Consider the following 16,481-nt stretch of genomic DNA (forward strand, 5'->3'; position numbering starts at 1 on the left):
GGTGCTTCTCCTCATCTCCATGTGATAATAGCTAGAAGCAGAATTATTTTTTTTCTGTAAGAGAAATACTGTAGAGATGAAAATGTAATTATAGCTGGGAAGGCCTTTTGGTATAAAGCCTTCAGAATTCAAAGAATATCTCGGAGTTAACATTTAACAGATGCTTTAACTGCTCTACCCCTAACAGGACAGATGGGGTGAGGACTTGGTCACCAGACTTATAGGGTGCCCATTTTGAGTGCTGACTTACTTGAAGGGGTAGATACCACGTACGTCTTGTTTCTTAGCATGTGAAGATGCTGCTGTTTCTGTTAGTGAGCTAGCTGACCTGTGACATTGAAAGCTCCTGATAATCTAGTGAGGATAGGGAAGAATCTCACTAAAGACAGCACGAGGACGATATCATTTAGAATTTTAGTTTTCGTGATGCTACCAAATAGTAGTGTTGTAGTACCACTGTTGATTGTGTTCAATTAATGCACCTTATTTCTGTAAGGGATGGGGATGTATATCCTTAAAGAAGGAACGTATTTCCATGGTTCCTGAGAAGTCTGTAGGTCAAAGGATAACCATACACTCTTAGAAACTGCATAGTAGTCAGTCACTAACAGATTTGGCGAAAAGAAAAATGTAGGCATCTCCATCTCCTGGTACTAATTTGAAAGCTAATCATGTCTTTAACATTTTCTTTTTCCACTGTTTTTGATAGTACTAACGGTTAAGTCAGTTAACTCAAACAGGTTGTCCTACAGGACGTGAGGGGAGGTGGTGGCAGTTTGTTAGGATGCAGTATTTTTTTTAATGTTTATTTTTGAGAGAGCACAGGTGGGGGAGGGGCAGAGAGAGGGGAACAGAGGATCTGAAGTGGGCTCTGCACTGATAGCAGTGAGCCTGATGTGGGGCTTGAACCCATGAACTGCAAGATCACGATCTGAGCTGAGGTCAGATGCTCAACCGACCGAGCCACACAGGTGCCCTGCAGTTTTTTGTTGTTGTTGTTGTTGTTGTTGTCTGTTTGTTTTTTTAGCATTTTTAATTTATTTAAGTCCTCTCCACACCCAGTGTGGGCCTTGAACTCACAACCCTGAGATCAAGAGTCACATGCTCTTCAGACTGAGCCAGCCAGGTGACCCAGGATGCAGTATTTTTTTTAATGTCGATTGGAGATCACCTGGTGTCTCATACAGCTGACACTTAATTTCACTAGTTTGAGTAATGGGCAGACTGTAGGCTGAAATTGAATTTGTCCGTCCTCCACCCAGAATGACTGCTGCCGTGGGAAACGAGATGGAATCAACAGTCTTGAGAGAAAACTGAAGAGACGCCTGGAAAGAGAAGGCCTCTCCAGTGATCGGTGGGATCGAGTTAAAAACATGCGGACCCCCAAAAAGAAGAAAATCAAACTGAGCCACTCCAAGGACATGAACAATTTCAAGTTAGAGAGGGAGCGTAGCTATGAATTAGTCCGTTCTGCCGAAACTCATTCCCTGCCCTCAGACACATCCTATTCTGAACAGGAGGACTCTGAGGATGAAGATGCCATCTGCCCAGCTGTGAGCTGCCTGCAGCCAGAAGGAGATGAGGTCAGTGAGGTTTGGGCCATAGAGGACGTGCTTTCCCTTAACTCAGAAACCCTGTAAGCTACACCTCATCTCGCTGGGTCTTTCTCTTCTGCTTATCTGCTTTGAGCTGATCTGAATGGATTGCTCAGCCCTCCCCCACTGATATCTCTGCTCTTACCATCGTTCCTGGGTCTTCTCCCTTTTCTTGAAGAAACTCTTATTCTTCCCTTTTTCCTTTTCCTGCTATTCCAGCTTTCACCGTCCCGGCGCTAAGAAGGTGGGAGGGATGCTGATGTAATGCCCTTTTGCTTACTTATCACAGGGCGGCGCTGTCTTAACCCCAAAGCAGTCACGACTTGAAGAATGGCTTTGACTTGGTTGCTTTGGCTGGTGGGCCAGCTACACTCATGTGGCGTAGCTGTTGTGCCAGAGGTCCCAGTGGTGGGACGGTGGCCGTTAGTGGCAAACGGCCTGAATATCTTGAGGCTGGCCTGCCCAATTTTGAATCACATTTTTTCCTCTGAAAACCCCATCTCCCTGCTCTTTGTAACCAGGTGGACTGGGTCCAGTGTGATGGCAGCTGCAATCAGTGGTTTCATCAGGTCTGTGTTGGTGTTTCTCCAGAGATGGCAGAGAAAGAAGACTACATCTGTGTGCGCTGTACTGTGAAGGACGCACCAAGCCGAAAATAAAACACACACACACACACGCACACACACACACACACACACACAGACACACACACACACAAAAAACACCCCCCCGCCCCCAACCACTTAACGTAATTCAGGACTCCAACCAAGAAGATTTCTTCAATTTCTCAGCAAAGCTACAGGACTGGTATTCAAACCAGCCTGTAAACGGTGCTATTTCTATTCCTTACGGGATCATTTTTCCAGAACTCTTTGAAAAAAAGAAAAAAACAACTAAAAAAATTTTTGACACTTTTTGTATTTTTTTCCTTAAGAGCTGTTTGTGGTTGTTGAGGTTTGAAATGCTGACTGTTTTTTTGCAGGGGTTTCCACCAATTTGGAAGGCATTAGAGCTTGCACCTTTTCATGTACAGCATTAAAATCTTACCTCTGTCTGGGATTTACCGGCTTAAGAGTCCAACTCAGTTTCAGTGCCCAGAAGGGCACCAGAAATTCCAGTAAATCCTCATTTGAGGAATTTCTCTCTTGTTTACTCTGTTACCATATTGGGGAACTTACGTTTTTCACTTTTGGGGTTTTTTGTTTGTTTCTTTATCCACTTTTCTTTTTCCTGGTAGACTAGGTTTATTTATCTAAGCAATAACTTCTATGTTGGTTTCAGTGGCTGGAATTAAAACAAAACAAAACAAACTTCCAAACAGTGTGTTGGTGCTTTAGCATTTGGTTGATGTACAGAACACGAATGTCTAGTTTCTAGTGTCACTGATGAACTAGTGATGTAGAAAAGAGACTGCTCTGTAAGTCATTGCCACAGCTGTATTTTGGCTTTCTCCCTGCCCCTTCGTTCCTCTCCTTATTTTTTTGGTAGCTTGTATCAAATGTTGCAGTTTATATTGTGGAATAAATCCTTGGTCCTAATTTAACACTAAATGCTGGTTATTTAGAGCCATTAGACTGCAGCTTCTCCGCCCCTCTACCTTGTGGGCTTTGAAGAACTAGAGGGGGGTTGCTTGCTTTTGCCTCTGCCCAACTAGGCCCCAGTAGCAGTGGACGATTCTTTTGTATCCTGCTCTGTTTGGCGGGCCACGTGCCTCCAGTCTCCACTAATAAAGAACCCCACCCAGTCTCCATGGAATAGAACTTGTCTTTAAAGCCATGCTCTTTTTAAATAAGCTTTTCAGAATGGTGGCAAATCATTCCAATCCTCAAATTGGTCTTCGTTGTGGAAATGAAGTCTTTGTTATATTTGAATTGACAGGGAAACTGGGTTTGGGTTAAGATGTCAGAAGAGCATCTGAGGAAGATGATCCTCACGGAAGGCTGCAAAAATATGGGTTGAGGGACAGCAACAGCTTGTGACACCCAGGCTCTGCGTCCCTGACTTCCTTCCCTGTCTCTTTCCAACTCTAGCTGTTGTTACTGGTTGTCAGTGGTCCATAGCCTTTCCCTTCCTTTTCTTTTTTTAAAGGGCTCTGTTCTGCGGTGGAGAAGACATTCTGGTGAACAGAGCAGACTCTTGCTTGGTTTTTCTCCTTCTGTTAGTAATATTTTCCCCCACATTCTATAGCCATAAATCTGGAGATGGGTAGAACTAGTGGGTCTTTAATAAAACAACAAAACAGCAGTCTGTGATGTAGCAGAGATTTAAATGTACTACCCCCTTTTATGCAATTCAAATAATTAAATCTCTTGTAAGAATGACTTGTAATTGTCTGCAGTTTTCCCACAGGTGTTGTGATGTTTCTCCTTGTCTGATGGGGATTCTGGGGCCAACAGAGAAGAAGAAATCTCCAGAGTACAATCTGGAATAACAGTGGTTTGGCCTTTTTTAAGTATCCAAATTCTTAGAACCCCTTGACATTGGGACAGGATGCCAACTGTCCCAGTTCCATTGAGAATATAAGCTAAAAGGGGACACTGCGGCTAAAATGAAGCCTCTGCCTTTAGAGAGCTTTTGCCCATCTGGGTGTGTACCTCCCATGCCCCTGCTAGTTTTTCTTCCTCACCTTTGGGTTGTACACAATCCCTGACAATAGCATTCTTAGTGAGGTGGATTCTCTGTCTCTCTGAGTTAGGGGCAGAAGGCAACAATGTGTGTATTTAACATCCGCGCCGTCCCCCCTTCCCCCATGCGGGAACCACTGATCTTTTTATAAAGGATGATGATACTGAAGTTAGAGTGTCAGTTGCCCCAAATTCTACTGCTGGTAAATGACAATGCCTGGGTGGTGTCTTCCAAGTCTCTTTTAATATTCCTCCTACCTTGTGTGCTAACGTGGTAAATGAACAGAGGTACATTTACTTTCTAATTGATACCTTCTGTTAAGTACTCAGAACAACTACAAAGTGATGTTACCGAAAAGCCATGTTTACTGTGTATGAGCTGTGAAGCCGGCCTGCATCCTAGAGAAACATCTGCACCTAGAGAAAGAAGATAAGACACACAGAGAAACTGCTGTTTCACCTCCGTAGTCCTGCCGCTGCATGAGGTGTGAGGAGGAAGGGCTGTTAGATGGAGCTCTAGCCAAGAGGGTAAAGGAGTCCAGTGAACTCGGCACCGAACGGTGGATGGGTGCCCTGCCTTATCCCGGTGACTGTGTGTTGTATTTCTATTTTTCCTTCCAAATCAGCCTCTAGGGGATTTCTTCTATGGAATAAAGAAAGGGCTTGCTTGTATGTAGGCTCTGTCTAGCCTGGAGAAAGATTGTGTGATTTGAGGACTAGCCATAAAGGAGATGGACTTCTTTAGAACTTCATTTCAGTGTCCTGGGAGGTGGGAGTCCTTGTTCTATCTCAGGGTTAGCCTAAAGCCAGAGATGCTGGCTGTGGTGGTGGAGGTTGGTAAAAGCCTGAGTTTTCCTGCTTCATTCTGCCATATGGAGCTTAAAAAAAAAAAAAAAGTGTAAAGATCATGAGATTTTAGGTCTTATGTTTTGGCAGAAGTATCTGAGATTCACTTAATTTGCTATTCTGCCCACCATAAAGAGCAACATTACCCTTTGGGTATTTGTGCAGGATAAGTCTGAGAACAGAGTGGATGCCTACCTGGAAGAGGGTAAAACTTGGTTTTGCCTTGTACTTTCCATTGAACTCTGAAGGCCCTTTGGAAATGGGTGTCTGCCTCTTTTTTTTTTTTTTTCTTCTTAATTTCATATATAGTATTGGTGGGTATTTGGCATTCCATTAAGACCCACTTCTGGCTTGGATCAGGCATTGATTGGTATTTAGTGCCCATGGGTGTTCTGGGCTCAATCTTGCCTAGGTTTCCTGCCATATAACACAGACTGGAAGGGATTAAAGATGCTACATACCTGTAACAGGAGATAGAATTGAACAAGTATTTTAAGAATCATTACCCATTGCCAGTCAGCAACTGACTGTGCTAGTCTATGCTAGGCATCAGCCTGAATTAAAAGGTCTTTGCCGTAATGGTGCAGAAAACACAACCCCTTCTGATGAAACTTTGCCTATTGGGAAGAAGAGCTGAGAAAAACAGTGAAGATGCCAGTGCCTTTATTTATCAGTTCCATATTCGAGTTGGAGTCCTTTCTCAGCTTCTAGTTGAGCACCAGAGTGATGGCCTCACACCTTCCACCCCTGTCATCAGTCCCTTGCATGTGGCTCCTCAAGCCTCCCATCTCTCTCTCAGAGGTTCCACGTATAACTTGTAATAGAAATGTTAAATGACAAGCTGCCTAAACAAAACATTGTATAAAGTAGGATCTTGTGTAAAGTAACACTGTTGTAAATCCATTTTGAGAGCATAAAGACTTTGTAAAGTGTATATTTCACGTCTTCCGAATTTATGTAAACAAGTTTTCATGTTTCACGATTGCTTACATAGGAACACATCTTTACATTTTTATCAGTGTTAATGGAATGTTTAAAGCCAGCCAGTGATCATCCAGCTCCCTGTTTTGGCTCTGGGTTAATTGTACAGGATGAAGGGCTGGGACATGGTGAGTTTGGATGTCTTTTATTTTCAGGATAACCTGCTGCATTGCGATGGAGGGATGGAATTGTGATGTCATTTGATCTGTTCCAGGTGAGTGGAGGCCAAAGGACTATTCTTTCTGTTTCCCCTGGGATGGAAAAATAGAGAAATTAAAAAGTTGCCTTTCTAAGGAAACAAGTTATTTACTCTAAAATAAATGCCCACAGACACCCTCTCCCACAAAAACAAAACACACACGCATGCGCGCACCCCCACCTTACCCCCCCCCCCCCCCCCCGCACACATACACCTACACCCCTAGCTCCTGGAAAACTTACCCAACAAGAAGTTCGAGAGGAGTGCACCTTTAAGCACTGACTCCTTGTGTCGGCCCATGCCAGTGTTTTCTCGAGGACCAAAATTCTAGCAGGAACTTAAAAGAAAGCCCCTTTTATGTATGATTGGAACAAGTAGTTTGACAATAAAAAAGTTAAGTATGAAAAGTTGTACCTTTAAGTTAGCCTGTCATACGTTCAGTTAATAAACTAAAATTGAGGACAATTAGGCAAGGACCTTCATTCACAATAGTCATGCATTACCTACGATTTTTAGCTTGGAATTTTTTTTTTTTTAAGTAAACTACCCCTCAACATGGGGCTCAAACTCACAGCCCTAGTAAGATCAAGAGTGGCATGCTCTACTGAGTGAGCCAGCCAGGTGCCCCAGCTTGGACTTCTTCCTAAATGCATAAAGAATTTAGACATTGTGAAAGAATTGGGACTCAAGAATTCTAGATAATTTACTCTTCTCCAGTCTGTATTTTTTTCCTCCAGTCTGTATTTATTTATTTATTTTTTTTAACATTTTTTTTTTCAACGTTTTTTATTTATTTTTGGGACAGAGAGAGAGCATGAATGGGGGAGGGGCAGAGAGAGAGGGAGACACAGAATCGGAAACAGGCTCCAGGCTCTGAGCCATCAGCCCAGAGCCTGACGCGGGGCTCGAACTCACGGACCGCGAGATCGTGACCTGGCTGAAGTCGGACGCTTAACCGACTGTGCCACCCAGGCGCCCCTCCAGTCTGTATTTATAGTTTCAAGTATACCTAGTTTAATAGCAAGTTTTGTAAGCAACTCAACAGCTTTTCTTTTTTTTTTTTTTTTTAAGTAATCTACAGCCAACATGGGGCTCAAACTCACAACCCCGAGATCAAGTCATGAACTCTACTGACTGAGACAGTCAACCTCCCCCAGTCTAGTTTTGTTTTTGTTTTTGTTTTTTTAACTTAATTTTTAAGTTTATTTTTTGGAAAGCTAGATAGCAAGCGTGGGAGGGGCAGAGAGAGAGAGAGAGAGAGGGAGACAGAATCCCAAGCACACACTGTGGTATCAGCACAGAGCCCAATGTGGGGCTCGAACCCACGAACCATGAGATTGTAACCTGAGCTAAAACCAAGAGCCAGACGCTTAACTGAGCCATCCAGGCACCTCTCCAATCTAGTTTTTATACAGATTATTTTTGCACAATTCATAGGTTTATGTAATAATTAAAACATAATTAACAAATTAGCAAGTATATAATTAGGAACAAATACTGCTCTACAGGTTATGAGAAGAGAGCAGATTCCCAGGCCTCCACAGGCCAAGACCATCAGTGCCTTTTACAGAATGAATATCAAGTTTAGTGAAAGCTAGAGTTGGTCTAGGATTGTCTACTATGAAGTCCCTTGGTCCAGCTCTATGCAAGACTTTCTAAAAGTGGAGTCTGCTGGGCAGGGAGCCCCACACAGGACTTGAACTCATGACCCTGAGATCAAAACCTGAACTGATAACCAAGAGTCAGAATTTTGTTCCTTTTGTTCCTTAATGCTAAGTGACTGATTACCTGTCATGGTCACTCTTCCTCAGGGTGACGTAGGCAGCAAGTATCCACATTTCACAGGTGTGAAAACTAAAGAGATGGTCAGTCCTAGGAGGAGTGGACTTTGGAATGTAATGAGACTATTCTGGCCTCCATATTCTAAGGAAGAACCAATCCATCGGTATGGTTTGTTGGTTCTTAGTCTAAGGCTTTTGGGGTCTCAAAGGACTCAGCATATTGGCTCTTGGGGTTGGTGACCCTGCTTCACCCCCTGTCCCGACCCCCACCTTTCTCTCGTTCCCACACAGTAGAGGAGTGTGCAAATGTGACCTAGGGTTGTAGTCCCCAGTGGGTCATTTGTAGCCCTGATTGTGAGAGACTTTTATTTTCTAGATATGACTTGAAATCCAGCAGCCATTGTTGGCCTTGAAATGGCCACCCCCGAATAGGCAGAAATGCCCCAACGTTTCCTTTTCCCTACAGACACTGAGTGATCAGTAACATGTGTTCTGTAACAGTGCTGGCCCTACCAGATAGGTCTGTGTATCCTTGGGCGGTTTCACGGGGGGAGGCAGATCCTGGGCCCAGGCCTTTCTCTTGTGTACATGCCTTGGAAGATGATCTGGCAGAGATCATGGTGGATGGGAGTGCCCAGCCTGTTTCAGTGTTCTCTTCATTGCTGCTCCATTCCACTGCCACCCCACTGAGCTTCAAGGAACAAGAGAGGACAGCTTAGAGTCGGGCTACTTAGCTGAATCCAAGGGAAGTGGTATCCAGAAAGCAAAGGAGAAGAGGGTTTGAAGAAGGAATAAGACAGTGAGCCTGGATTTGAAAGCTCTCAGACTCCACAGTCTTACCTCTGACACACGTTGCCCCAACCACTACTCAAGGCAACTTTGGCTGCCACTCCAGGCATGACCACCAGAGAGCACTACTCGGGTTTCCATAAATGCCATGGAACTTCCTGCCTGGATGTGGGTTTGTCCTGTTTAGATTGGCCAGGAGGGCAACAAGTGAGTTTAGGCAATCTTTAAGTCCCCAGTCCTTTCTTGCACACCACCTTCCCTGTTTTTTGAATAGGTTTATAAGCCTGAAGGAAAAAGGGAAAGGCAGAGTTAGGAACAAAGGCTCTTGGTGCAGCGATTACAATGTGAGGGACAACCACAGGGAAAGGCCAGCCCCAATCAGAGGACTGAGGTGAGCTGACTGGAAACCTGTTAGTTTCTTTCCCCCCAGAGCCGCCATCACTGGAGAAGGGACCATAACAAAACCAACATGTATACTCAGCTTCCTCTGAATCCACAGGGGCTGGGTCTTCAGGGAAGCAGATGTGGGAACTGATCATTTTCTTTGCTAGATGGTTATAGACAGTACTGAGGAGGCTGGTATTAGGGGTCCAGGACTTGAACTGAGATACGGATAGAATTTTGTATGAGGCTTGTAGCCAGTTGCTGATCCAGACCTCAAATCCATGTCCGGTTAGTAATACGTGGGTCATGTTTTTCCACTGTGCTGTGACCTCTGCCACATTGTTGAGTTCTTTTTTAAATGCTTATATAGCACTAACTGCCAGATATTATTCACAGGGCTTTTACACAGATTATTTAACCTTGCTAACACAAATGCGGTGATATTGCCCTGAGCGTGGGTGGGTGGCTAGAATTTTGATGCAAAATCATGCCCTTAATTGCTAGCTTTAGAATTTGAAATAGGAAGCACGTCAGTGTTTTTCTTGTTCCACAAGAGATCCTTTGAGGATCTCTTTGAAGGAGGCACATTCAGGGTTCCTAAAGGGGAAAGCTATTTTCGAGGCTATGGCTTTTTTGCCTAGGAAGACAGTGGTCTGTTTCCTAGTCTGAACTAATGGCAGGCGCTTTCTTGCTTCTAGTTTTAATCCTCAAATACACTGCAGCCATGGGATGGGGTGGCATGAGATACAGGATAGTGGGTGTTTTCCAGGCCCTGCAGGACAAGCCTGCAGGAACTTCTTAATAAGCAACACAAGAGGGCAGCAGAGGACCAGGTTTGGGCTCCTTTCCTCCCTGGTTCCCAGAGCTGGGACGGTGCTCACATAGGAGGCAGTGATAGGCTTAGCCGAGATCATTTTCCATTCCTTTGCTTCGTTATAACCTGCCCTCCTCAGATGCAGACTAAGGCAATGTTAACCCCCCTTACAAAGGTCAGTTCTTTATCTAACTTGCTGTTTAGGAAGAGACTGAGTTGTAGATTTAAGATTGAAGCCCAGGGGGTACCTGGGTGGCTCAGTGGGCTAAGTGTCTGACTATTGGTCTCGACTCAGGTCATGATCTGACGGTTTTGTGAGTTCGAGCCCCACGTCAGTCTCCATTCTGACAGTGCAGAGCCTGCTTGGGATTCTCTCCCTCTCTCCGCCCCTCCCCTGCTCGTTCTCTGTCTCTCTCTCTCTCAGAAGTAAAGAAAAGAGTGAAGCTCAGGCTTTGGGACCTCATTCCACCTGAGGCAGAGCAAATTTCTAAACTGTTGGTGATCCCAGTTACGTGCCCAGCATATCAAGTGCCTCCTATATTTTCAGCCCTGCACTAGGTTTTACAGACTGAGGAGGCATAGAACATGGACACTGCACCCAAGGAGCTCCAAGTTTAGTGTAGGAAGGATCTGTGTGTAGAAGGGATCTATTTTCTCTAGTGGGCATGCACCATTGTGATAGAGCCGGAGAAGAGCAAGGCTTCAGAAAGGTGAACATTTGATTGGCGCTTGAACTATGTCACTGCCAAACTGGCCACGTGGCCTTGCTGAGGATGAAGGCCTGGCACATTTAAAATTAAGACTGGTTTACAAGATCCCCAGGGACAGTGATCCCCCCTCCCCCACTCCTTGAATTTGGTTTGACAGCAGCTATGTAAAGTACCACCTAAGGTGAGTCAGGCAGACGTGGACAGCAAATCGTTCCAGTGTCCAAGTAGGAACAGGACTTGCCTCAGAGTGGGACCCTTGGATACAACTCTCAGCTTGCATGAGTGGAGAAGAATCAGGGGAATGGTCCCATGTGTCTGCTTACCATCTGCAAGGGACCCACAGGGTGCCAGAACAAGATGTATGACTAGGCCAGGCTGAGGAAGAGGGCATTTCAGGCAAAGAAATGCCATGTATAATGAAAAATAAAAACCATCACAACCCTCATTATGTGCCAGGCACATACATGCTTTGCATGTATTCACCCATTTAATCTTTATAACACCCAGTGAGGTTGGTACTATCATACCCATTTTACAGATGAGAAACTGGAATTTAGAGCGGTTAAGACTGAAGGCCATCAAGCTGGTACACAGAGGAACCAGGACTCAAACCAGATAGTCTGTTTCCAGGATCTGGACCCATAAAAAGATGGAAGGCCTCTGAGTACCCTCGAGTCTAGCCTTTGGGATGTGTGGCTCTCCAAAGCAATAAGCCATTCCTAAAAACTCACCAACAAAGCTTCTGATGTCCGGGGCACCTGGTTGGCTCAGTCGGTTGAGCATCCAACTCTTGATTTCGGCTCAGGTCGTGATCTCACAGGTGTGGGTTTGAGCCCCATTGTCGGGCTCTGTGCTGCCAGCGAAGAGCCTGCTTGGGATTCTCTGTCTCCCTATCTCTCCACCCCTCCCCTGCTCGCTCTCTCTCTCTCTCTCTCTCTCTCAAAAATAAAACATTAAAAAAAAATTCTGATGCCCTTAAAAGCTGTGGGTTTTCTCCTTCCCACCATCAGTAGGGTGAGGCTAGTGAGGCTTATAAGAAACCTTATTTTTAGAGAAGTGAGTGAACATTCTTCTCTTTCCTAAGCTGGTTTGGGTATTCAGCTGCCTCATTAACATCCCGGTATCTGCCACCTCAGGGCGTGGACACACAGGCCTGTGTGCAGGGACCCTGCCCTCAGGAGTTTCCTGGGGGTGATGGCAGTTCCACTCAGCTCCCCACCCCACACGCACACCTTCACCCACCATTAGTAAAATGGGACTGAGGCCAGGCAGATTTGCTGTGTTCCTGGCAACAAGAACCAAGTCAGCACAAGAAAACCAAGACCTCTCAGGGCACCTGGGTAGCTCAGTCAGTTAAGCGGCTGTCTTTGGCTCAGGTCATGATCTCACGGTCCATGAGTTCGAGCCCCGCATCAGGCTCTGCAGGCAGCTCAGAGCCTGGATCCTGTTTCAGATTCTGTCTCCCTCTCTCTCTCTCTTGCCTCCCCCCCACTCATGCTCTGTGTTTCTGTCTCTGAGAAATGAATAAACCTTAAAAAATAAAAAATTTAGAAAACCAAGACCTTTAGTGATGAAACTTGCATAGGCAAAAGTATGGAAAGTCTCTGGGTGACTGGCCTGACTGGGAAGAGGAAACCACAGCATCAGGTGGGCCTGGCCCAGGTTAAGCTGTTCTTGTGGTGCCTGAAGCTCCTGGTCAGTGCCTCGTAACCCAGACAAAAGACCTAACAGGCCTGTGTCACTTGTGGGGCTCAGCTGCACGCACACAGAGCTGTCTTCTGTCCAGGCAGAAGCTGATACATAATACACTGCCCTAGGGGGCCAGGATCTGGCTCAGGGTGTTCAGTCCTTTTTGAACCTTCCCAGGCCATAGGCTAAGCATGAGCAGGCTGGCAGTTAGCCCCTGACGTCTAGGCTTAGTGAGTTTCCTTGGGAAAGTTACTCAAGTGTTCTGGGGCAAATGAGAATTCTCTTGCTGCCTCCTAGAGCCAGAAACCATAATTACTGCTGAGTACTTGCTAGGTGTCAGGTACTGTGCCAGGAACAGTATCCCCTCCATTAATCCTTGGCCACATTTCTCTGAAGTGACCTAACTTGCCTGAGGGCTTGTGAGGTCATGGTGAGTTGAGATTGGAACCCAAGCTGGGCTGCTCCAGAAGCCAAAATGGTAAGCACTACGCATACAGCCTCTTCGAGGAGCCAGCAGGGGAAGGCACCTTACAGGACCTCTGACCCAACTCCCTGTGTGAATGGTTTTTCTAAAACATAAAACTGATCCACTTCTTGTGTCCATTCCTTCTGAAGAAAATCCAGACATCCTGGGCAGCCGGTCCCAACATGATGTTACTTTTGCCCCTCTGATCTTTTACTACTCCCCAAACCCACCCTACTCTGTAGCTCCTGTGGAGCTATTTTCCTTTCCCTAAGCATAATCATAGTAGCTACCTTTTTTTTTTTTTTTTAATTTTTTTTCAACGTTTTTTAAAATTTATTTTTGGGACAGAGAGAGACAGAGCATGAACGGGGGAGGAGCAGAGAGAGAGGGAGACACAGAACCGGAAACAGGCTCCAGGCTCCGAGCCATCAGCCCAGAGCCCGACGCGGGGCTCGAACTCACGGACCGCGAGATCGTGACCTGGCGGAAGTCGGACGCTTAACCGACTGCACCACCCAGGCGCCCCTAGTAGCTACCTTTTTATCAAGGCCTTGCGTGGTGTTACAAACATTATTTAATTAACATTTTTTTGATGTTTATTTTTGAAGGAGAGAGAGAGAGAGAGAGAGCACAAGCAGGAGAGGGGCAGAGAGAGAGGGAGACACAGAATTCGAAGCAGGCTCCAGACTCTGAGCTGTCAGCACAGAGCCCAATGCAGGGTTCGAACTCATGAACCGCAAGATCATGACCTGAGCTGAAGTCGGACGCTTAACCGACTGAGCCACCCAGGCACCCCTTACATTAATTTAATTTTTACAACAATGCCTTAAGGTAGGTGGTAAATTCTCCAATGGCTAAAGAAATTGAGGCTTTCGAGAGGTGAAGAAGCCTGCCCAAGGTCACAAAACCCTCTGACTCCAACTTTCAAGATCTTCAGTGGGTGCACTATCTTCTATAACCTGCTACTATTGTCTCTGCCTGGAGTGCCTTTCTCTAAATCGCCTCCTGGGACAACTAGTCCTGTCTCTGAAAGCAGCTGAAGGTTATTCTATCAGGGAAACCTGCCATTATTCCTTGCCCTCCTACCAGGTTGAGTCAGTGGCTCTTTCAGGTCCCCATGTTCCTTTCACTTTTTTGTTGGGGCACACGTCTCCTGCCCTGCCTCGTGGCTGGGTATTTCCATATCTGTCTTCCTGAACTAGGCTCTGAACTCCCTTGATACTTACTCCCTTGATACCCGGCCCCAGCAGGGCTCCTGGCAGACAGTAACCTTGGTGGTGGTAAAATTTTATTGACCGTATAGAGGATGAGCACGTGAATGATTCTGTAGTTCAAGAGATTTTGCTCCAGATTTGCACCTAAGACCAAGAGAAGGGTGGCGGATGGCCCTGGGACACCCAGACAAAGAGTATATCAATCCTAGACCTTCTTCCCTAGATGTCCTCTGCTCTGGCTTCCAGCGCTTACCTCCCACAGCTAGGGCACATCCCAGGGGGCAGGTCTGTGATACGACCTCAATTTATGGAGGGTTTTAATGGACACGGGGATATTACAGGGCCAGGATTAATTAATCAGAAAGTGTTTTAACTGACTTGTTTTCATCCCTTCGATGATGGGTAGCTTTATTTTTAAATTGTTTTTTTCTTCAAAGTAAACTCTACCCCCGACATGGGGCTCAAACTCAGCCCCAAGTTGAAGAGTCACATGCTCTACCTACTGAACCAGACAGGTGTCCCAATGATGGAGAGCTTTATTTATTTTTTTTTAATGTTTGTTTTTGAGAGTGAGAGAGCGAGTGTGCTAGTGGCGGAGGGGCAAAGAGAGGGAGAGGATCCCAAGCAGGCTCTGCGCTGACAGCAGAGAGCCCGACATGGGGCTCAAACTCATGAACTTTGAGATCATGATCTGAGCCCAAGTCGCTTAAGTGACTGAGCCACCCAGGTGGCGCAATGGGTAGCTTTAAAGCCCGTGTTCACCCTCTGGAAAGAAAAGACATCCTACCCTTGTGTGATTTCTAGTTCTGAGCCCCTGGTTCTTCACATTCCAGAAAGCAACCCCCTCTCTGCATACACCATCTCCCGCTTATTTGGGGATTCACTTAAGAGTGTAAGGGGAAGTAGTTGGGGAAGGGGGCAGTTTTGACATTGGGCAGAATAATCCAGAAGAACCATCTCCTCTGCTAGAGGAGTGAAAAATAACACTCAGAGTAACTAACTTACCTGGAACCTAAGGCTGTGTGTGACCCATGCTTCACTGAGGAAGGAGGAATAGTCTGCTCCGGTGTTTAAAATCATTATCCCCTTTGGGGCGCCTGGGTGGCTCAGTTGGTTAAGTGTCTGACTTGGACTTAGGTCATGATCTCACGGTTCGTGAGCTCGAGCCCTGCATTGGCCTCTGCGTTGCTGGTGCAGGGCCTGCTTGGGATTCTCGCTCTCTCCTCCCTCTCTCTCTGCCCCTCCCCCACTCATGCTTTTTCTCTCTCTCTCAAAATAAATAAACTTAAAAAAGTTATTCCCTTTGTATCTGAGAAGGAAAAAATCATTTTCAGACAAATTAGGAGATAGAAGAATGTAAAAAATGAAGTCCCCATAGTATTCATTAGTTCCTAGGATCTGATAAAATTCTGAGATTATTATTTGTGAGTTTGTGGATTTCTTTTATATGACAGACATGGTCCTGGAAACTTTAAAATGCCTCCCCTCCAGGAGTGTAAAATTATAGATAGGAAGTCCTTCGCTGCCCTCCTCCTCCTCATTCTATTATATTTAAGAGTTTTATTTGACTCCATTTTATTTTAATTTTTGTATTGTTTTGTTCATTGCATGGGGAATAAATAATTATAGTCCACTTAATCAGCTTCCTGGAGGAGCTAGCCTTCACTGGCTGTTTGGAGACAAGTTTTTTTTTTTTAAATTTTTAAAATTTACCTCCAAATTAGCGTATAGTGCAACAATGATTTCAGGAGTAGATTCCTTAATGCCCCTTACCCATTTAGCCCATCCCCCATCCCACAACCCCTCCAGAGTCTCTGTTTTGTCCCCCTCCCTGTTTTTATATTATTTTTGCTTCCCTTCAGTTTTTTTAAATTTAAACCTAAGATATTATGTGGATTGTATGATTTTTTCTTTCCAAATAAAAATTTTTACTATTATTACATTTTAAAAATCACAGAACTCCAGGCTGAATATTATTAGACACACACACACACACACACACACACACACACACACAGTCACTAATTCCCAAAATCTGGCTGAGTTACGCCTCAGGGAAATTTTCCAGGGCAGCCCTACACACCAAGCTGGGATAAATAGAAACACTCAAGTATTCTGGTTTCACCCACAGCTCCAGAGTGATCTTACACATAGACTATTTGTTGGTGGAGGGCATTTTTGCTGGGATAGAATCATGTTGGTGGCCATCACTGCCCTGGATTGTATGATTTTTAACTTTATTCATGTTTCATTTTATTTTATTTTATTTTTTTGCTCCATCTAATTAGAGTTAGTGTCTTCTGTATTAACATTTCCATGTGATACATAAAAGTCAAGTGGATTTTAGTATGAAATATATTAAGTAAAATTTAAAATACATTTGAGATTG

General features: G+C 45.1%; 1 protein-coding gene and 1 long non-coding RNA gene across 3 annotated transcripts in view; one reads left to right on the top strand and one right to left on the bottom strand.

Moving 5' to 3' along the window:
* Window positions 1-5,999, top strand: part of KDM5B (lysine demethylase 5B) — a 79,392-nt gene extending 73,393 nt beyond the window's left edge. Inside the window, exons 26-27 of the mRNA XM_086693813.1 lie at window positions 1,263-1,583; window positions 2,117-5,999. Coding sequence (XP_086549939.1) covers window positions 1,263-1,583; window positions 2,117-2,254 — 459 coding nt within the window. The 3' untranslated portion in view covers window positions 2,255-5,999. The remainder of the gene's footprint in view (window positions 1-1,262; window positions 1,584-2,116) is intronic.
* Window positions 6,000-6,175: 176 nt separating this feature from the next.
* Window positions 6,176-8,742, bottom strand: LOC147572533 (uncharacterized). 2 transcript variants are annotated; one of them, XR_015246017.1, is made up of 3 exons: window positions 8,540-8,742; window positions 6,488-6,582; window positions 6,176-6,297 (listed from the first exon to the last, which is right to left on the bottom strand). It is a non-coding gene; the product is annotated as an uncharacterized LOC147572533 (long non-coding RNA). The 2 variants fall into 2 exon arrangements; XR_015246018.1 differs by lacking the exon at window positions 8,540-8,742 and adding an exon at window positions 8,034-8,237.
* Window positions 8,743-16,481: the final 7,739 nt, after the last annotated feature.

The sequence above is a fragment of the Puma concolor genome, chromosome E4 (assembly GCF_028749965.1).
Source record: "Puma concolor isolate L17-30 chromosome E4, mPumCon1.1.hap2, whole genome shotgun sequence".
NCBI classification, from domain to species: domain Eukaryota; kingdom Metazoa; phylum Chordata; class Mammalia; order Carnivora; family Felidae; genus Puma; species Puma concolor.